Source organism: Myxine glutinosa, chromosome 7 (assembly GCF_964187855.1).
Source record: "Myxine glutinosa chromosome 7, kmMyxGlut1.1, whole genome shotgun sequence".
NCBI classification, from domain to species: domain Eukaryota; kingdom Metazoa; phylum Chordata; class Myxini; order Myxiniformes; family Myxinidae; genus Myxine; species Myxine glutinosa.
Genome location: NC_136267.1, coordinates 8,272,480 through 8,295,215, shown reverse-complemented (window position 1 = coordinate 8,295,215; position 22,736 = coordinate 8,272,480). Strand labels below are relative to the sequence as shown.

Sequence of the window (22,736 nt, the reverse complement as noted above, 5' to 3'; positions counted from 1 at the left end):
CCCACTCCTCCCTCCAGGTCTTTAAAACGGCTGTTCACCACCATCTCTTGTCTTCCCCAATCCAAAACCTTGATCTTTTCTTCCCCTGCTAATTTCACCCCAAATCCACTTTTTTGAGGTGACTTTTGACTTCTTTCCTGGAAGTCCTTGGTGTCCTTGTGTTTTATACCTATCCTGCCTCCCCCCAGACCCTCTCCCTCCAAAAACATCTCCCGATGTCCCTGCTCTCAAATGTTGTTTGTGTGCTTCCTCCCCTTCTCTCCCCATCTTGTTGACCGCTCCCCTTTTTATATACTTTGTTTGCTTGTTTGTTTGTTTGATAAATGTTAGCTCTTTCAGGAGCCTCGACTCTGTACACAAAAAAAAGTAAAAAAAAAAAAGTGGTGATATGAAAGATAGGAAATGTATAAAGTGGTGATATGGAATATAGGAAATGTATAAAGTGGTGATATGAAAGATAGGAAATGTATAAAGTGGTGATATGGAATATAGGAAATGTATAAAGTGGTGATATGAAAGATAGGAAATGTATAAAGTGGTGATATGAAAGATAGGAAATGTATACAGTGGTGATATGGAATATAGGAAATGTATAAAGTGGTGATATGAAAGATAGGAAATGTATAAAGTGGTGATATGGAAAATAGGAAATGTATAAAGTGGTGATATGAAAGATAGGAAATGTATAAAGTGGTGATATGAAAGATAGGAAATGTATAAAGTGGTGATATGAAAGATAGGAAATGTATAAAGTGGTGATATGGAATATAGGAAATGTATAAAGTGGTGATATGGATTATAGGAAATGTATAAAGTGGTGATATGGAATATAGGAAATGTATAAAGTGGTGATATGGAATATAGGATATGTATAAAGTGGTGATATGGAATATAGGAAATGTATAAAGTGGTGATATGGAAGATAGGAAATGTATAAAGTGGTGATATGATAGATAGTTGTCTTTTTTGTCTAACCTCGACTGATTCTGCAACTGGACCAGACGGCATCAGCCCACGGGTCATAAAATCCTGCTCTGCCGCTCTATCTCACCCTCTCTCTGTTCTTTTCACCCTATCTTTTGCTCAAGGTCATCTGCCAGCATCCTGGAAATCAGCTAACATTACCGCTTTACACAAAAAAGGTGCAAAAACAGATCCTTGCAACTCCAGACCAATCAGCCTGCTCTCAATTTATCAGCAAAGTCATGGAATCCATCATTGCTTCGGATATGAAATCTTTCCTCTTCTCCAATGGCTTGATCTCTGATCATCAATTTGGTTTCAGACCAGGTCACTCGACTCTGGACATGCTGCTTCTGCTGTCTCAACAATGGATGGAGGTCCTCAATGCCAAACAGGAAATCAGAGCTGTCTCCCTTGACATATCACATGCCTTCGATACGGTCTGGCACCCCGCTCTGCTCACCAAACTCTCCTCCTATGGTATCCATGGAAATCTCCATGCATGGCTTGCGGACTTCCTCTCTTGTCGTAGTCAACGTGTGGCCCTGAATGGATTTCTCTCATCTCCCCTTCCTGTTCAGGCTGGAGTTCCCCAAGGCAGTGTTCTGGGCCCTGTGCTTTTTCTGGTCTTCATCAATGATCTCTCTGACTCTCTTGAAAATCCTCTCTATCTCTTTGCTGACGACTCCACTCTCTGCCGCTCCATTCCTCTTCCCTCAGATCAGCAGTCTGCAGCCTCCTCACTCTCTGAAGACCTGGACAAAATCACAGACTGGTCAAACAAGTGGAACATGTCTTTCAATCCTGACAAATCTCACACTCTTACTATGTCTCTCCGAAAAGATCGACTGGACAACCCTCCCATCTACTTTCTCAACAATCCTCTCCAAGAAGTTCTGTCGCTCAAGCTTTTGGGTCTCACTATCTGCCATGATCTTTCTTGGGAAAACCACATTTCAAATCTGGCCTCCAAAGCCAGTCGCCGACTGGGCATCCTCCGTCGTGTGAAGTCCTTCCTAGGCACACCTGAGCTCATCACATACAAGGCTTTCATCCACAGCTCAATGGAATACTGTTCTCCCCTATGGGACGGTGCTCCTGCCTCACACCTAGCTCGGCTTCACGCTGTTGAAACCAAAGCTTTCAGAATCATTGGAATCTCCCGCGATGAAGCTACCTCTGAGGGCCTTTCACTCGCTCACCGCAGGCACGTAGGTGGTCTTTCTGTCTTCTACCGACTCCTCTCCGGCCTTGCTCCCCCAGCTCTCTGTGCTCTGTCCCCCAAATATTCCTACAGGTCGCACAAGATCTGCCAGCAACCCTCTGATGGTTAAACTGCCGAAATCTCGGCTCTCTGCTCACCTTCACTCTTTCATTCCTCTTTTCTCCCGCCTCTGGAACAAACTCCCACACTCCCTTCAATCCCACTCCTCCCTCCAGGTCTTTAAAACAGCTGTTCACCACCATCTCTTATCTTCCCCCATCCAAAACCTTGATCTTTTCTACCCGCACTAATTCACCCCAGATCCACCTTGTTTGAAATTCCAACTTCTTTCCTGGAAGTCCTGGCAGTGTCCATATGTTTTATACCTCTCCCACTCCCCCTTCCCATGCCTCCTTCCCCAAAGCCCTCTCCCTCCCACAGATCTATCGATGTCTCCATGTCTCTCGGTCCCTGCTCTCAAATGTTGTGTTTGTGTCCTTCCCCCTCTTGTCTTCTGCTCCCGATGTTATTTGTTTTATGTGCCGGTTTGTCTTTCTGTGTGATTAATGTTCGCTCTTTCACGAGCCTCGATCTTGTATACAAAAAAAAAGAAAAAAAAAAGAGGAAATGTATAAAGTGGTGATATGGAATATAGGAAATGTATAAAGTGGTGACATGGAATATAGGAAATGTATAAAGTGGTGATATGGAATATAGGAAATGTATAAAGTGGTGATATGGAATATAGGAAATGTATAAAGTGGTGACATGGAATATAGGAAATGTATAAAGTGGTGATATGGAATATAGGAAATGTATAAAGTGGTGATATGGAATATAGGAAATGTATAAAGTGGTGATATGGAATCTAGGAAATGTATAACGTGGTGATATGGAATATAGGAAATGTATAAAGTGGTGATATGGAATATAGGAAATGTATAAAGTGGTGATATGGAATATAGGAAATGTATAAAGTGGTGATATGGAATATAGGAAATGTATAAAGTGGTGATATGGAATATAGGAAATGTATAAAGTGGTGATATGGAATATAGGAAATGTATAAAGTGGTGACATGGAATATAGGAAATGTATAAAGTGGTGATATGGAATATAGGAAATGTATAAAGTGGTGATATGGAATATAGGAAATGTATAAAGTGGTGATATGGAATCTAGGAAATGTATAACCTGGTGATATGGAATATAGGAAATGTATAAAGTGGTGATATGGAATATAGGAAATGTATAAAGTGGTGATATGGAATATAGGAAATGTATAACGTGGTGATATGGAATATAGGAAATGTATAAAGTGGTGATATGGAATATAGGAAATGTATAAAGTGGTGATATGGAATATAGGAAATGTATAAAGTGGTGACATGGAATATAGGAAATGTATAAAGTGGTGACATGGAATATAGGAAATGTATAAAGTGGTGACATGGAATATAGGAAATGTATAAAGTGGTGACATGGAATATAGGAAATGTATAAAGTGGTGATATGGAATATAGGAAATGTATAAAGTGGTGATATGGAATATAGGAAATGCATAAAGTGGTGATATGGAATATAGGAAATGTATAACGTGGTGATATGGAATATAGGAAATGTATAAAGTGGTGATATGGAATATAGGAAATGTATAAAGTGGTGATATGGAATATAGGAAATGTATAAAGTGGTGATATGGAATCTAGGAAATGTATAAAGTGGTGATATGGAATCTAGGAAATGTATAAAGTGGTGACATGGAATATAGGAAATGTATAACGTGGTGATATGGAATATAGGAAATGTATAAAGTGGTGATATGGAATATAGGAAATGTATAAAGTGGTGATATGGAATATAGGAAATGTATAAAGTGGTGATATGGAATATAGGAAATGTATAAAGTGGTGATATGGAATATAGGAAATGCATAAAGTGGTGATATGGAATATAGGAAATGCATAAAGTGGTGATATGGAATATAGGAAATGTATAAAGTGGTGATATGGAATATAGGAAATGCATAAAGTGGTGATATGGAATATAGGAAATGCATAAAGTGGTGATATGGAATATAGGAAATGCATAAAGTGGTGATATGGAATATAGGAAATGTATAAAGTGGTGATATGGAATATAGGAAATGTATAAAGTGGTGATATGGAATATAGGAAATGTATAAAGTGGTGATATGGAATATAGGAAATGTATAAAGTGGTGACATGGAATATAGGAAATGTATAAAGTGGTGATATGGAATATAGGAAATGCATAAAGTGGTGATATGGAATATAGGAAATGCATAAAGTGGTGATATGGAATATAGGAAATGCATAAAGTGGTGATATGGAATATAGGAAATGTATAAAGTGGTGATATGGAATATAGGAAATGTATAAAGTGGTGACATGGAATATAGGAAATGTATAAAGTGGTGATATGGAATATAGGAAATGTATAAAGTGGTGATATGGAATATAGGAAATGTATAAAGTGGTGATATGGAATATAGGAAATGTATAAAGTGGTGATATGGAATATAGGAAATGTATAAAGTGGTGATATGGAATATAGGAAATGTATAAAGTGGTGACATGGAATATAGGAAATGTATAAAGTGGTGATATGGAATATAGGAAATGCATAAAGTGGTGATATGAAAGATAGGAAATGTATAAAGTGGTGATATGAAAGATAGGAAATGTATAAAGTGGTGATATGGAATATAGGAAATGTATAAAGTGGTGACATGGAATATAGGAAATGTATAAAGTGGTGATATGGAATATAGGAAATGTATAAAGTGGTGACATGGAATATAGGAAATGTATAAAGTGGTGACATGGAATATAGGAAATGTATAAAGTGGTGACATGGAATATAGGAAATGTATAAAGTGGTGACATGGAATATAGGAAATGCATAAAGTGGTGATATGGAACATAGGAAATGCATAAAGTGGTGATATGGAATGTAGGAAATGCATAAAGTGGTGATATGGAATATAGGAAATGCATAAAGTGGTGATATGGAATATAGGAAATGCATAAAGTGGTGATATGGAATGTAGGAAATGCATAAAGTGGTGATATGGAATGTAGGAAATGCATAAAGTGGTGATATGGAATATAGGAAATGCATAAAGTGGTGATATGGAATATAGGAAATGTATAAAGTGGTGATATGGAATATAGGAAATGTATAAAGTGGTGATATGGAATATAGGAAATGCATAAAGTGGTGATATGGCATATAGGAAATGTATAAAGTGGTGATATGGAATATAGGAAATGCATAAAGTGGTGGAAAATTAAAGTCAGCCAGGGCTGACAGAGGGACGGTCCTTTTATTTATATTAAATATGTAAGGGGCATCAGTGAGCCTTCACTTTAAAATGAGTCATCAGAAAGTGTAAGCAATGCGACCTTAAAGAAACATGACCCCTGAAAAATTAAGAAACACTGGACTAGCCATTACCAAGTGGTCCATTCCAAGGCGATTAAAAGGTTTGTCAAAGGACAAGAAGAGCGAACCTGGCACAGAAGGAAAAGCAACACAACCCCCCCCCCCCCACTCTTCCTCACCACCATAGGGACCACCATTCCTGTTGCCACCACTGCTGCTGCTTTTCATTGGACCAAAATTGGAATTCTGTTGGCTTCCGTAGCTACCAAAGTCACCTCCAAAACTTCCTGGAAAGGAACATCACGCGTTCAGTACAGAATCAAGTGGTCACCATTATAGAAAATAAATTGTTCTTGGAGTGTGCTCGTGACTTACCACCACCACCAAAGCTGCCAGTTCCACCACCACCACTTCCTCCTCCTCCTCCTCCTCCTCCTCCACTGCCCCCTCCACCGCTAAAGTTGTCAAAACCACCCTTGAAGCCACTACTGCTACCACTGCCGCCACCACCACCACCACCACCACTACCAGAGCCAAATCCCGAACTCCCATATCCTCCACCGCTTCCTCCAAAGCTGCCTCCGTCGCGGCTATTGTAGTCTCTGCCACCCCCAAAATCACGACTCCCCATATCCCGGCTCCCAAAGCCACGGCTGCCACCACTTCCAAAGTCACGGCCGTCACGACTACCGTAATCTCTGCCACCTCCACAGTCACGACTGCCTAAATCTCGGCTTCCAAAGTCTCGACTGTCCCGATTGTCCCGACTACTATTGTCTCTGCCTCCCCCAAAGTCTCGGCCTCCATAGTCCCGTCCACCGCTACCGCCAAAGTCACGGTCACTGTCGCGGCCAAAGTCACGGCCACCGTCACGGCCACCGTCACGACCAAAGTCACGCCCACCACTTCCACCAAGGTCCCGTCTCCCACCAAAGTCGCAGCCCCCACCAAAGTCGCGGCCCCCACCAAAGTCGCGGCCCCCACCAAAGTCGCGGCCCCCACCAAAATCGCGGCCACCAAAGTCTCGGCCACCACCAAAGTCACGACCCCCTCCCCCACCAAAGTCACGACCCCCTCCCCCACCAAAGTCACGGCCACCACCAAAGTCACGACCACCTCCCCCGCCAAAGTTACGCCTTCCAAAACTTCCTCTATCATTAAATCCTCCTCTTCCACCAAAATTGTCACCTGAAAAAAACGTTGAAGGCATTGTAAGCCACCACATTGGCAATCCAAAGAAGATCACAACACGACGAGCACTGCAAATAAGTTGACGTCTTAATGCAATGATAAAAAGCTCAAAATGAAAAATGATTTTCAATCGGTATAATAAGATTCAGGGAGATGTGGTGCGACTTGATGGAGCCAAACACCAACAACCCCAGGGGTGCAGCGTCCCAACCGGCGCGTTCAAGTCTGGGACACATTTCTGCCTCAATTGTTTAACTAAAAGACAAAATAAACTTCAACTACAAAGGTTTTGCCTCGGCCTCACGTCGTTCGACTCGGGTTTGACATCGCAGCGGGTTGCTTGCAGCGAACTTAATTTGCATAACCTCAAGTCATCAGCGATGCTACACCAGAACGGCCAAAGAATGAAAATGAGAAAACGTGAGGAATTCTCAACCAAATAGACCTCGACAATCCCAAGAGAAAATTAAAAACAAGGAATTTCAAACTTCGGGATGTTAAGAAATCAAGGTAAAGTGATGATAACGCATCCAAAGGATAAAGCAAAGACACCCCACATATCATATCCACAACAGCTTTGTCAAACCTTCGAACAGATAAACTTAGGGGTATCTTGTCACAACGTCAGAGGAACACGTCATGGATAGTAAGACGAGTAGAGGGTATGAAACCAAGCTCTGCTAAAACAAACCGACAAACCAAACTACATTCTATAATTTTCATTTACTTCCAATAAACTTTACAGCATTCTCTCATGCAATGATAACCCTTTCAAGGTACGTACTAGTTTACAACGAACACACACGCAGGTAACAGCGTGTCACAGAATACAGCCAAGATTAGGTCAAATTACAAACATTAGATTCACCTGATTGTCGCATTTTGTGTGTGTGTTTGTCTACACACTTAATCCCCACAGTGAAAGTAGAAAAAGCAAACAAATAAAAAATGAGAACAACACTTTTCGACGTCGACCAATACACCTCTGCCCACATTATTACATCATTACATACATGTACGACATTTGCTTTAAATCCCTTCACCTGTTCTTAAGTAAGACATTTTTACCTGACATGACCTCTGATCATTTACCTTTGAAGCTGAAATCTAACCAGTTCATCTTTTCATCATAATATATATACTTCTGACAGGTTTGGCCAAAATCTCATCACTGGTTCACAAGTTAGCGCAGGAACAGAATTTTACCTCTGACATTTTAGTTCTTCACTCCATAATGTATCCATTTATATTTACATTATTTGCCCCCGTTAGACTTGGGTTATTTATTTGCCTCTGAAACAGGGGCTTATGGATTTGGCCTCATCTGTCCGCCCATGCGTCCGCAACCATATCTCGGAGATGCACGGACCAATTTTGTTCATGCTTGGCAAAAAAAACTAAACAAGGCGGCATGCATATGCACATCATTTTGTTTCACGATGCAATCAAAGACGACTGACCGGCGGCCATTTTAGTTGCAACAACCTGAAAACACAATGCCTCCGCCGACGATTTAAAAACCTGATGTTGTACACGTACTCAACCATTTCTCGGTCACGCATTTGCCGATGTTATTTAAACTTGGCACAGAGATATTGCATTATGGCTTACAAATGCACGTCAGTTGTTTTTCAAGATCGGATCCAAGATGGCCGACTGGCGGCCATTTCGGTACTTAAACGTGTCTCCAACAATTACTCAGACATGCATGGTCCAATTTTATTCAAACTTGGCACAAACACAGTACAAGAAGGCACACACATGCACCTTACTTTATTTTGTGATCTGATCAAAGATGGCCGACTGGCGGCCATTTTAGTTGTAAAAATCCAATATTGAACACGTCAACCTTTTCAAGAACATGCATTTACCGATCTTGTTCAAACTTTGCACACAGACAAGGAACGAAGCGCTACATATGCTAGTCATTGGTTTAAGAGATCACATCTAAGAACTGTCTGACAACATGGGTGTGGGTACCTCTAACACCAGCCATGGCACCTCAGCAAATAACTTCTGCGACTCATTGGGACTGACACAATCTAATCTGTCAACTTCCTGACTCGGATCTCAGTCAACGGAGCATCTTCTCTTCTAGACTTCGTTATGACAAACTTCCCTGCAAATGTCTGCTGTTCTTCTTCTGCTCATTTCCTTGTTGAAGTGGATATCTCTGGCCATTCTCAGAGAGCCTCCTCAGCATCGACGAATCTGGCATTTCACTCAGGCTGACTAGCATGGTCTTCAAGCAGCCATCAATCATCTCGACTGGTCTCCCATCTCGACTGGTCTCCCATCTCAACTGCCTCTGACAACAACTTTTGCCAGGAATTCTTCCAAAGTAACCTGCTCTCTCTCTCTCTCATACACAGATTTATCCCATCTCACCTTCAGTTGTCTTACCCTTCCTCCCGTCCATGGTACACTGAATCTTGTGGTGAGGCAGTTGCCCTGAAACAACTTGCCGTTGCCTCTTGGAAGGCTAATCCAACTGAGGGCAATCTCAGTTCCTTCCACCAAGCTCGGAACAAGGGTGTGTCTACCCTCAGGAGTGGCAGGAAACACTATCTCTCGACTCTCAAGACTGAACTCTCAAACCTGTCTCCTTCCTCCAAATCCTGGTGGCTTCTCGTCAAACCTGTTTCTGGTGTTTGTTCCCCCTCCATCCCTTCCCTTAACTCAAATGGCTACACAGTTGACACCACACGTGACAAAGCCGAATGCCTCAAAGTCTTGTGTCCCAAACCCATCTCTCTCTGTGCCCACCTTACCCAGTCAAACCCAGCTGCTCCTTGACTCTGTGTCCTTCTCTCCTGACAAGGTGGAGAAGTTTGTCAAACCTCGACTCTGTTTCTGCAACTGGACCAGACGGCATGAGCCCACGGGTCTTAAAATCCTGCTCTGCTGCTCTATCACACCCGCTATCTATTCTCTTCACCCTCTCTTTTGCTCAAGCTCATCTGACATCTGCTTGGAAATCAGAAACATCACCACTTTACACAAAAAATGTACAAAAACAGATCCTTGCAACTACAGACCAGCCTGCTCCCAATTATCAGCAAAGTCATGGAATCCATCATCGCTCATGATATTAAATCCTTCCTCTTCTCCAATGGCTTGATCTCTGATCATCAATTTGGATTCAGACCAGGTCATTCTACTCTGGACATGTTGCTTCTGCTGTCTCAACAATGGATGGAGGTCCTCAATGCCAAACAGGAAATCAGAGCTGTCTCCCTTGACATATCACGTGCCTTCGATACGGTCTGGCACCCCGCTCTGCTCACCAAACTCTCCTCCTATGGTATCCAAGGAAACCTCCAGGCATGGCTTGCGGGCTTCCTCTCTGGTCGTAGTCAACGTGTGGCCCTGAATGAAATTCTCTCATCTGCCCGTCCTCTTCAGGCTGGAGTTCCTCAAGGTAGTGTTCTGGGCCCTGTGCTTTTTCTGGTCTTCATTAATGATTCTCTCCGACTCTCTGGAAAACACCATCTCTTTGCTGATTACTACATTCTCTGCCTCCCTATATCGCAACCCTCAGATCGGCCATCTGTGGCCTCTTCACTCTCTGCAGACCTGGACAAAAATCACAAACTGGGCAAACAAGTGGAACAAGTCTTTCAATACTGACAAATCTCACACTCACTTTGTCTCTCTGAAAAGACTGTATGTAAACCCTCCCATCGACTTTCTCAACAATCCTCTTCAAGAAGCTCTGTCACTCAAGCTTTTGGGTCTCACGATCTGCCATGATCTTTCCTGGGAAAAACCACACTTACAAGCTGGCCTCCAAAGCCAGTCGCCGACTGGGCATCCTCCATCGTGCAAAGTCCGTCCTTGGCATTTCTGAGCTCCTCACCACATACAAAGCTTTCATCCGCAGCTTGATGGAATACTATTCCCCCCTCTGGGCCGGTGCTCCTGCCTCACACCTAGCTCGGCTTCACGCTGTAGAAACCAAAGCTTTCAGTCATTGGAATCTCCAGCGATGAAGCTGATTCCGAGGGCCTTTCACTCGCTCACCGCAGGCAGGTTGATGGTCTTTCTATCTTCTCCAGTCTCCTCTCCGGCCGAGCTCCCCCTGCTCTGTGCCCCAAATATTCCTGCAGGTCACACAAGATCTGCCAGCAACCCTCTTTGGTGAAACTACCAAAATCAAGACTCTGCTCACCTTCACTCTTTCATTCCCCATTTCTCCCACCTCTGGAAGAAACTCCCACACTCACTTCAATCCCACTCCTCCCTCCAGGTCTTTAAAACAGCTGTTCACCACCATCTCTTATCTTCCCTCAATCCAAAACCTTGATCTTTTTTTTCTATCCCAGTTAATACACCCCAAACCCATTTTCAAAGTCCGTTTTCTTTCATGAAAGTGCTTGTAGTGGGGATGTCAGTAGCACTTTCAAAAGTTTTAAAACATGCATTTTTAATCCACAAAGGCTTCACATGCAAAACGAATCAAAATGGTGTAAAAATCATGAAAATCAGTCAACGCGTTCTTGAGATAGTCATTTTTATGTTGAAATTTAATGCGAAAATCTGCCAATTTCGCCAAAAAGTGCATTTTGCAATATTTACAATGGCACAACAATAATATAATTAACCTCAGAATCATCATTTTGGCTGGAAATGATACACCGAGTAGATAACAACATCAGAAAGAATCAGCACCTCGACTTCTTTAGTATTTTGTGGCCGCCACAGCAAAAATTGACAAAAGGAAAATCCGATTTTCACTGATGGACCACAAAGCAATTAGGCAAATTTTCACTGATGGTCCACAAAGCAATAAAGTAAATTTCCACTGATGGACCACAAAGCAATAAAGTAAATTTCCACTGATGAACCACAAAGCAATTGGGCAAATTTTCACTGATGGACCACAAAGCAATTAGGCAAATTTTCACTGATGGACCACAAAGCAATTAGGCAAATTTTCACTGATGGACCACAAAGCAATAAAGTAAATTTCCACTGATGGACCACAAAGCAATAAAGTAAATTTCCACTGATGGACCACAAAGCAATTGGGCAAATTTTCACTGATGGACCACAAAGCAATTAAGCAAATTGTCACTGATGGTCCACAAAGCAATAAAGTTAATTTCCACTGATGGACCACAAAGCAATAAAGTAAATTTCCACTGATGAACCACAAAGCAATTGGGCAAATTTTCACTGATCGACCACAAAGCAATTAAGCAAATTTCCACTGATGGACCACAAAGCAATTAAGCAAATTTTCACTGATGGTCCACAAAGCAATAAAGTAAATTTCCACTGATGAACCACAAAGCAATTGGGCAAATTTTCACTGATGGACCACAAAGCAATAAAGTAAATTTTCACTGATGGACCACAAAGCAATTAAGCAAATTTTCACTGATGGACCACAAAGCAATTAAGCAAATTTTCACTGATGGACCACAAAGCAATTAAGCAAATTTTCACTGATGGTCCACAAAGCAAGAAAGTAAATTTCCACTGATGAACCACAAAGCAATTGGGCAAATTTTCACTGATGGTCCACAAAGCAACAAAGTAAATTTCCACTGATGGACCACAAAGCAATAAAGTAAATTTCCACTGATGGACCACAAAGCAATTAAGCAAATTTTCACTGATGGACCACAAAGCAATTAAGCAAATTTTCACTGATGGTCCAAAAGCAATAAAGTAAATTTCCACTGATGAACCACAAAGCAATTAAGCAAATTTCCACTGATGGACCACAAAGCAATAAAGTAAATTTCCACTGATGGACCACAAAGCAATTGGGCAAATTTTCACTGATGGACCACAAAGCAATTAAGCAAATTTTCACTGATGGTCCACAAAGCAATAAAGTAAATTTCCACTGATGGACCACAAAGCAATTAAGCAAATTTTCACTGATGGACCACAAAGCAATTAAGCAAATTTTCACTGATGGTCCACAAAGCAAGAAAGTAAATTTCCACTGATGAACCACAAAGCAATTGGGCAAATTTTCACTGATGGTCCACAAAGCAACAAAGTAAATTTCCACTGATGGACCACAAAGCAATAAAGTAAATTTCCACTGATGGACCACAAAGCAATTAAGCAAATTTTCACTGATGGACCACAAAGCAATTAAGCAAATTTTCACTGATGGTCCAAAAGCAATAAAGTAAATTTCCACTGATGAACCACAAAGCAATTAAGCAAATTTCCACTGATGGACCACAAAGCAATAAAGTAAATTTCCACTGATGGACCACAAAGCAATTGGGCAAATTTTCACTGATGGACCACAAAGCAATTAAGCAAATTTTCACTGATGGTCCACAAAGCAATAAAGTAAATTTCCACTGATGGACCACAAAGCAAAAAAGTAAATTTCCACTGATGAACCACAAAGCAATTGGGCAAATTTTCACTGATGGACCACAAAGCAATTAAGCAAATTTCCACTGATGGACCACAAAGCAATTAAGCAAATTTTCACTGATGGTCCACAAAGCAATAAAGTGAATTTCCACTGATGAACCACAAAGCAATTGGGCAAATTTTCACTGATGGACCACAAAGCAATTAAGCAAATTTTCACTAATGGACCACAAAGCAATTGGGCAAATTTTCACTGATGGTCCACAAAGCAATAAAGTAAATTTCCACTGATGTACCACAAAGCAATAAAGTAAATTTCCACTGATGGACCACAAAGCAATTAAGCAAATTTTCACTGATGGACCACAAAGCAATTAAGCAAATTTTCACTGATGGTCCGCAAAGCAATTGGGCAAATTTTCACTCATGGTCCACAAAGCAACAAAGTAAATTTCCACTGATGGACCACAAAGCAATAAAGTAAATTTCCACTGATGGACCACAAAGCAATTAAGCAAATTTTCACTGATGGACCACAAAGCAATTAAGCAAATTTTCACTGATGGTCCACAAAGCAATAAAGTAAATTTCCACTGATGAACCACAAAGTTCCACTGATGAACCTCTGACATCAATTCTTCCTGGGAATTCTTCCAAAGCAAACTGCTCTCTCTCATGCACAAATTTATCCCATCTCGTCTTCAGTTGTCTTACCCTTCCTCCCGTCCATGGTACACTGAATCTTGTGGTGAGGCAGTTGCCCTGAAACAACTTGCCTTTGCCTCTTGGAAGGCAAATCCAACTGAAGGCAATCTCAGTTCCTTCCACCAAGCTCGGAACAAGTGTGTGTCTACCCTCAGGAGTGCCAGGAAGCACTACCTCTCCACACTCAAGAATGAACTCTCAAACCTGTCTCCTTCCTCCAAATCCTGGTGGCGTCTGGTCAAATCCGTTTCTGGTGTTTGTTCCCCCTCCATCCCCTCCCTTACCTCAAATGGCCACACAGTTGACATCGCACGTGACAAAGCCGAATGCCTCAACTCTGTGTTTGCCTCAAAATCTTGTGTCCCAAACCCATCTCTCTCTGTTCCCACCCTTCCCAGTCGAACCCAACTGCTCCTGGACTCTGTGTCCTTCTCTCCTGACAAGGTGGAGGAGTTTTTGTCTAACCTCGACTCTGATTCTGCAACTGGACCAGACGGCATCAGCCCACGGGTCCTAAAATCCTGCTCTGCTGCTCTATCTCACCCTCTCTCTGTCCTTTTCACCCTCTCTTTTGCTCAAGGTCATCTGCCAGCATCCTGGAAATCAGCAAACATTACCGCTTTACACAAAAAAGGTGCAAAAACAGATCCTTGCAACTACAGACCAATCAGCCTGCTCTCAATTATCAGCAAAGTCATGGAATCCATCATTGCTTCGGATATGAAATCTTTCCTCTTCTCCAACGGCTTGATCTCTGATCATCAATTTGGTTTCAGACCAGGTCACTCTACTCTGGCCATGCTGCTTCTGCTGTCTCAACAATGGATGGAGGTCCTCAATGCCAAACAGGAAATCAGAGCTGTCTCCCTCGACATAACACGTGCCTTCGATACGGTCTGGCACCCAGCTCTGCTCACCAAACTCTCCTCCTATGGTATCCATGGAAATCTCCATGCATGGCTTGTGGACTTCCTCTCTGGTCGTAATCAACGTGTGGCCCTGAATGGATTTCTCTCAACTCCCCTTCCTGTTCAGGCTGGAGTTCCCCAAGGCAGTATTCTGGCCCTGTGCTTTTTCTGGTCTTTATCAATGATCTCTCCGACTCTCTGGAAAATCCTCTCTATCTCTTTGCTGATGACTCCACTCTCTGCCGCTCCATTCCTCTGCCCTCAGATCGGCAGTCTGCAGCCTCCTCACTCTCTGAAGACGGACAAAATCACAGACTGGTAAAACAAGTGGAACATGTCTTTCAATCCTGACAAATCTCACACTCTTACTATGTCTCTCCGAAAAGATCGACTGGACAACCCTCCCATCTACTTTCTCAACAATCCTCTCCAAGAAGTTCTGTCGCTCAAGCTTTTGGGTCTCACTATCTGCCATGATCTTTCTTGGGAAAACCACATTTCCAAGCTGGCCTCCAAAGCCAGTCGCCGACTGGGCATCCTCCGTCGTGCGAAGTCCTTCCTCGGCACACCTGAGCTCCTCACCACATACAAGGCTTTCATCCGCAGCTCAATGGAATACTGTTCTCCCCTATGGGCCGGTGCTCCTGCCTCACACCTAGCTCGGCTTCACGCTGTCGAAACCAAAGCTTTCAGAATTATTGGAATCTCCCGCGATGAAGCTATCTCTGAGGGCCTTTCACTCACTCACCGCAGGGCAGGTAGGTGGTCTTTCTGTCTTCTACTGACTCCTCTCCGGCCTTGCACCCCCAGCTCTCTCTGTGCTCTGTCCCCCAAATATTCCTACAGGTCGCACAAGATCTGCCAGCAACCCTCTGATGGTTAAACTGCCGAAATCTCGGCTCTCTGCTCACCTTCACTCTTTCATTCCTCTTTTCTCCCGCCTCTGGAACAAACTCCCTCACTCCCTTCAATCCCACTCGTCCCTCCAGGTCTTTAAAACAGCTGTTCACCACCATCTCTTATCTTCCCCCATCCAAAACCTTGATCTTTTCTACCCCCGCTAATTCACCCCAGATCCACCTTGTTTGAAATTCCAACTTCTTTCCTGGAAGTCCTGGCAGTGTCCATATGTTTTATACCTCTCCCACCCCCCACCCCCCTTCCCATGCTCCCACCCCCAATGCCCTCTCTCTCTCACAGATCTCTCGATGTCTCCATGTCTCTCGGTCCCTGCTCTCAAAATAATGTTGTGTTTGTGTCCTTCCTCCTCTCTCCGCATCTTGTCTACCGCTCCCGATGTTATATGTTTTATGTGTCAGTTTGTCTTTCTGTGTGATTAATGTTCGCTCTTTCACGAGCCTCGATCTTGTATACAAAAAAGAAAGAAAAAAAACAATTAAGGAAATTTTCACTGATGGACCACAAAGCAATAAAGTAAATTTCCACTGATGGACCACAAAGCAATAAAGTAAATTTCCACTGATGGACCACAAAGCAATTAAGCAAATTTTCACTGATGGACCACAAAGCAATTAAGCAAATTTTCACTGATGGTCCACAAAGCAATAAAGTAAATTTCCACTGATGAACCACAAAGCAATTGGGCAAATTTTCACTGATGGACCACAAAGCAATTAAGCAAATTTTCACTGATGGACCACAAAGCAATTAAGCAAATTTTCACTGATGGACCACAAAGCAATTAAGCAAATTTTCACTGATGGTCCACAAAGCAATAAAGTAAATTTCCACTGATGGACCACAAAGCAATAAAGTAAATTTCCACTGATGGACCACAAAGCAATAAAGTAAATTTTCACTGATGGACCACAAAGCAATTAAGCAAATTTTCACTGATGGACCACAAAGCAATTAAGCAAATTTTCACTGATGGACCACAAAGCAATTAGGCAAAGATGGACCACAAAGCTCAGATTGCGATATTGATTTCAATGCCATGAGCAACTTGAAAGTTCACATTACTGTTGAAACTAACTATTTTGAATTAACTATTGGAGACAAAATTAGTGATTGAAACACAATCGGCGGAATTATGGAGCCGTATCGTTTCAAGCCTTGTTCTTGCGATTTCGACGAGCATGACAAGGGAGGTGTTAGCAGTGCAGAAAGCACCGGTCACATGGTCACTACACATTGGTAGGTTTTGTTTTTCCTTTCAATTGATAGTTTATCAGGGAGTTTGTATTAATTATTCAGTTATAATACTCCATAAGAAATCCTCCGGCACGAAGAAGCAGCAGCAAATACTTTGGAAGCCATGAGAAAGGAGAGTTCGTCGGCCGAACCCGACTTAGATTAATATTGTCTGCGACACTGGGCTGCGTACGGACGAACTGACATCCGCCGCAGCTGACAGAGCTGTTTGGGGAAATCTGACAAAGTAACTTTGCTCTTTGTCACTCGTTTATTTTTGGTGTTTCCTTTGTGATTGTCTGATCAACAATATGTCTAAACAAGTAGTAGTAAGAAATACGGCAGAGGACGCGACATGAGCACACTAAGACACCGCCGACAAAATGGTTAACAAACGCTTTGTAGTACATGGTGTTGTGTCATTGTAGTGCAAAATTTTCTACACTAGTGGAACCAGTTTTTTGGAATCCTTATACCCTAGGCAACAAGACGAGTTGGTTCCATTTTTTTCAATGGCGTCTTTGGCGGCCATTTTGACTTTCAAAATGGCCGCCATTTTTTGCAATTTTGTATGTATCTTTTCACATAAAACACTTTGATTAACCATTTTTTCTGGCATTTTTGTCGTCAGGTTCACTATGTTTTTTCGTTCAAAATCATGGTAGATTAGCAAACCTATACATTTTTGGAAACGTTATTGCATGGAAAATCTGAAAATCAATGTTTACATTTGCCAATTCCGACCAATTCGATTCGACCAATCGACCCATTCCATTCGACCAATTCGGCCATTTCGATCGATTCGATTCATCGAATTCGATCGACCATTCGACCAATTCGATTTGCCAATCAATTTGACCGACCTTTGCTTGTGTGGAACGGACTGTGAAAACGATGCGGACTATATTGTCGGATACGACACACAGGACAGTGATGACGAACTCTAAATGGCATATTCTGTAATCGTGTATGTTTGATGCCATTGACCGCCTGTGTATATTTTGTCATTGACTGCCTGTGTAGATGTGATGTTATACTGACATATGTGTATATATGATTGTGATGTGATGTGTGTATATGATGTGTGTATATGTATATGTGTGTGTGTGTGTGTGTGTATATGTATATATATATGCGTGTATATGTGTATATATATATGTGATGTGTATATATGATTTTTCTGACTGCCTGTGTATGTTTGGTGATATGAATTATTGTGACACATTTTGATGTTATTAACTGCCTGTACAAAATGATAACATGTATTTGATTATGCAACTTATCGCGAATATAAAGACAGTATTTTGCAATTCAAAACCTTTGATTCGTGTCTTACCATTCCCCATAGCACTAATTTGATACTTTCATCGGATTCCTTGTCCCTGAAAATATAGGTTTAGTATATTTTTAAAAGTTTTTAGGGTAATTAGAGGCAAAAATAGAACAAAATATGTATTTTACAGTGGCCATTTTGAAAATCCAAAATGGCCGCCATACAGGTATCTCTCCAAATGTAAACATTGATTTTTAGTTTCCTTATGCTATAACCTTTCCAAAAATGTATAGGTTTGCTAATCTACCATGATTTTGAACGAAATAAAATTTATTGACATAGTGAACCTGACTATCATTCCTTGTACAGAAAATCCACCAGAACACTTGTATCCAGTTAACAGACGTTTTTTGAGAAATATCAGTCATCTTAAAATTCAAAATGGCCGCCATTTGAACCAATTTTGCCATTATTTTCATTTTGAAAGATGCATCTTTTCACATAAAACACTGACCATTTTTTCTGGCATTTGTGTCATTCTTTGTACAGAAAAGCTACTAGAACACTAATATCTAGTTAACAAAAACTTTTGTGGAATATCAGCCATCTTGAAATTCAAAATGGCCACCATTTGAATTATTTGCTATGCTTCATTTGCACAAAGGCAAGCAAAAGCATATTATAAGTAAATTTTATTAATTATTAATTATTATTTGTCTCGTCAAGCTATGCCAAAGTGTGTTAATGTTAATACCAAACAAAACTGCAACCCAAAGGAAGGTATCTATCATTAATCATCTTGAATTTCAAAATGGCTGCCAAATATTAAAGTTACTACTACTATTCAAATATAAGGTAACATTGAATAATGTTCCTGGTATAATCATCTCTTTAGACAATAGTGCAATACATTTTGACATAATGTTCAAACATTCAAAGGTCCATAATTTTGTAAATATCAGTTTTGTTTTCTTCATTGTAATATCTATGCCTAGTTGTCATCATCAGGGTTTTCAAGTTCCTCAGTTTGTTGCACAGCCGTGTTGGCACATTCTTCATCTGCTCCACATGCACATGACTCTGTGCATGTCAGATTGTGTCGCCTGTAGGAACATCTTCTGGAGCATTTGCTTATTCCACATCCACACCTAACAAGGTGGACTTTGGCTGATATTGCACCTGCCGATCAGATTTGAACTCCTGGATGATGTGCTGTCCAATAAGTGCACATGTTCCATTTATCTTTTCATTGCGTGATTGTGTTTTGGTGGTGGCTGCTCCCTGGATGATCCATCTCATCATACAGAACAGTTGTTCCGGTATTCCAACTTCAATACTGTCCTTTAGCGACCCCTCAAATTTCCAAGGATTTTGCCTCGCCTGTGTTATTGCATTTCTTATAATCTTTCCACTTTGAAAGAGAATTTTGAACTTTGCTTGCATATCCTTTTGTTCAGCAGAAGCTGCCCGAATAGCTGCAGCACCAGCATCACTGGAATAAAATTTTTAAAACCACCTTTAGAGACCATTTTCCCCGCAAGCGGGGGTTGGCCTTTTTCGGGGACCGTGGTTGTTGTTGTTTTTTGGTCCCCTTTTTGAAGCAATGTTTTACGGCCGGATGCCCTTCCTGCCGCCAACCCTGTTCGTCGCCTTTTTACGACACACAGGGAATTACCAGTGAACTGGTACTCAATTAGCCGACCTCGGAAGGATGACAGGCTGAGTCAACCCCCCCTGGCGTTAATTCAGCGATCGACCGGGATTCGAACCCAGGATCCTAGGATCCTAAGCTGGCACCCTAGCCGCTAGCCCAACATCAAGGATAACCTGGAACTGGATAACCATGTGCACAACACCAACACTGGAATGAACTGTTGATAGTTTTCCAGATATGCCTGTGATTTCGACATTATCCAGGTTGTTCTTCAGTTTCTGGTTTAAGTATAGCCTCTTGTTGGGATCAAAACCAGGAACGTTGTGGTTCTGGAAGATATCTTTATACAGAAGGTGCACATCAGGCATGGGGATGAACGCTCCTTCATCAATCCTTTGCTGAATGATGCTTGTAAACTCTACTTCAGCTGCTATGGATTTCAGGTTCTCTTCCTGTTTGGCTTCAAAGGACAACTCACCACCCTCACGAACATATTCTTCCCAGTTACGAGTGTAACAAAGGTGATGGTACACAATATCTCTAGCAAGTAAATCACCAGAAGTTATCACATCACCTCGGTTTACCTGCCAAGTCTTGTTTCCACTCTTATTGACAATATCTGTGAAATGCGAGCCTCTACTATAACTAGTACAAGGATGGAGAACCTCATTAGTATCTTTCTGGCAAAAGAAACATTTATCTCTGAAGAATGAGTCACTTTTGCTTTCAGATCTTGTAACTGTTGACACAGTTGTTGCTGAAGTTGACGGTGCTGCTCGGTTTTGAGGATTCGACGGTCGTCCCCTCTTGCGGTTCGTCAGATTTGAAATATTCTTTGATTCACAAGATTTGCTAAAGTTCACTTCATCACGTTTGATATGAGCACGATTTGTCACTGCCTTGTAACATTGCTTGTGCCATGTAGCCTTTTTTTCTTTAAGTACTACTGAAGAAACATCACATAGTCACGCAAAGCTTAAGTTGCCAAGTTGCACTCTTTTGTGTAAGCTGCTAAGAAATGTTTCATATGAAGCACATTTGAAATTGGCATGAGCAACGTCAACCAAAGGTTCAGGAGTTCTCTCTTGGCAGAATACACAAAGTTCGTAACTTGTGCATTGCTTCTTAGAAGGCGGCTCTTCAAACGATGACATTATGCGGCGGTGAAGCTGAAATCCAACTTGTCTATGAATACCTGTAATTTAAAAAAGAATAAAGCAAATGTTCATATTTCTTTCATTATTGTAATTATAGTTATCTATGTGTAGTTTAAGACTGCAGAAATTAGAATACATACAAAATTGCAAAAAACGGCGGCCATTTTGAAATTCAAAATGGCCGCCGAAGACACCAATGAAAAAAATGGAACCAACTCGGGTCTTGTTGCCAAGGGTATATAGATGCAAAAAAACATTGGTTCCACTAGTGTAGCAAATTTTGCACTTACATATATTAATTCTACATAACACCATGTACTATTTTTTGCACTTACATATATATTAATTCTACATAACACCATGTACTATTGTCCCACCATCGTAGGCTGACCTGGTGTCCTGTTCGTTACAGGATTGTCGCATCGCATACATTCCTGGGAAGCCATTTGTGTATGTGGTCGTGCTGTGTCGATGCCACACCGAGGTGCGGGGAGAGGTGAGGATGGGGTGGTGAGGTCGGTCGCCAGCAGGCCAGCACGGGTGTTTGATTCACCGCTCAAATCGCCCATGTATATGTGCTGCTAGATCGGTAGAGATCGTGTTCGTTTCGAGTGACGTTTTTTCCGCTAACCGTGACAGCAATCGTGGTGGGTAACCACAAGATCTATAGCCACCGCTGTTGTTTCATAACAGTGCTCAAAGATGTTCTTAGCACAAAAGGGAACATTTTGTAGGCCCGATTCACACTCAGGTATTTCGCCCAAACCTTGTCCAATTTCTGGAAAACGTAGGTTCGTTTGGCCGAAGGTGTAGCGTAGGTGCAGCAAAGCATGGAACAATCTACGTTTGTTTTACGACAACCACCAATGATGCATTGACCTGGCATATTTGTGGAACATTGAAAATTATTCGGCGTTTGAGTTAAATCGTACCGTGGTGCAGGTGCAAACCTTAGAGAAGGTACAAGTATGGCGGTCGACTTGAAGATTTCGACTTTTAATCGCAAAACTACCCACTTTATAGGTCGGAAAAAGACGCATCATATCTACTTTGTGGGTATTAAGGGACAGATTAGCGTCGAGGTGGTGTGAACGTTTGACTTGCACTTTGACTTGTTGACGATGTCACCTCTACTATGACGTCAAATCACTTGCTCCACCACATTAAGTATCTTGGAAAAAATAAATACAAAAACGAACAAGTAGAATGGCACTCCGTAGAGAACATACCTCCGACAGGTGAACAGTTTATGTTTTGTATCCCAGAGTAGACCAGAAAATCACAATACAGAATCGCATTTAACTAAAATCATCCGTCCACAACTTTTTGAGATATCCTGCTGTGTATTGTTTTTGATCATATCCCTCAATGGTGAAGAATCACTTAGAAAATTATACTATCCGGATCTTCACCAAAATCTAATCATTTCGTCATCACATGCGCGACCTCTCTGCCAAATTTCGTCCAAAACTTTTTGAGATACCTTGTTCACAAACAGACAGACAGACAGAGACAAAAACAGGGGTGAAAACATACTCTCCATGCACCTTTGGTGGCAAACGTAATAAGTCCTCCAATCAGGGACATGACCTTTCCCCTCCCGACCCCAACAACCCCCCCCCCTCAACCTTTTTATAAGGAAATATAACTCACCACCACGCATGCTGTAATTCTGCATTTCCTGCTTGGGAAGTGCTTTGCGAATCTCACAGTTGTGGGCATTTATGTTGTGAAACTTCTCAACTGTTCAGAAATACATGAACAAAAA

General features: G+C 41.6%; 1 protein-coding gene across 1 annotated transcript in view; it reads right to left on the bottom strand.

The window, feature by feature from the left end:
- Positions 1–22,736, bottom strand: part of LOC137430968 (uncharacterized) — a 47,199-nt gene that overhangs the window by 15,573 nt on the left and 8,890 nt on the right. Inside the window, exons 6-9 of the mRNA XM_068121773.2 lie at positions 22,622–22,711; positions 6,692–6,763; positions 5,951–6,625; positions 5,755–5,862 (exon numbers count right to left, since the gene is read on the bottom strand). Of these exons, the coding sequence (XP_067977874.2) occupies positions 5,755–5,862; positions 5,951–6,625; positions 6,692–6,763; positions 22,622–22,711 (945 nt within the window). The remainder of the gene's footprint in view (positions 1–5,754; positions 5,863–5,950; positions 6,626–6,691; positions 6,764–22,621; positions 22,712–22,736) is intronic.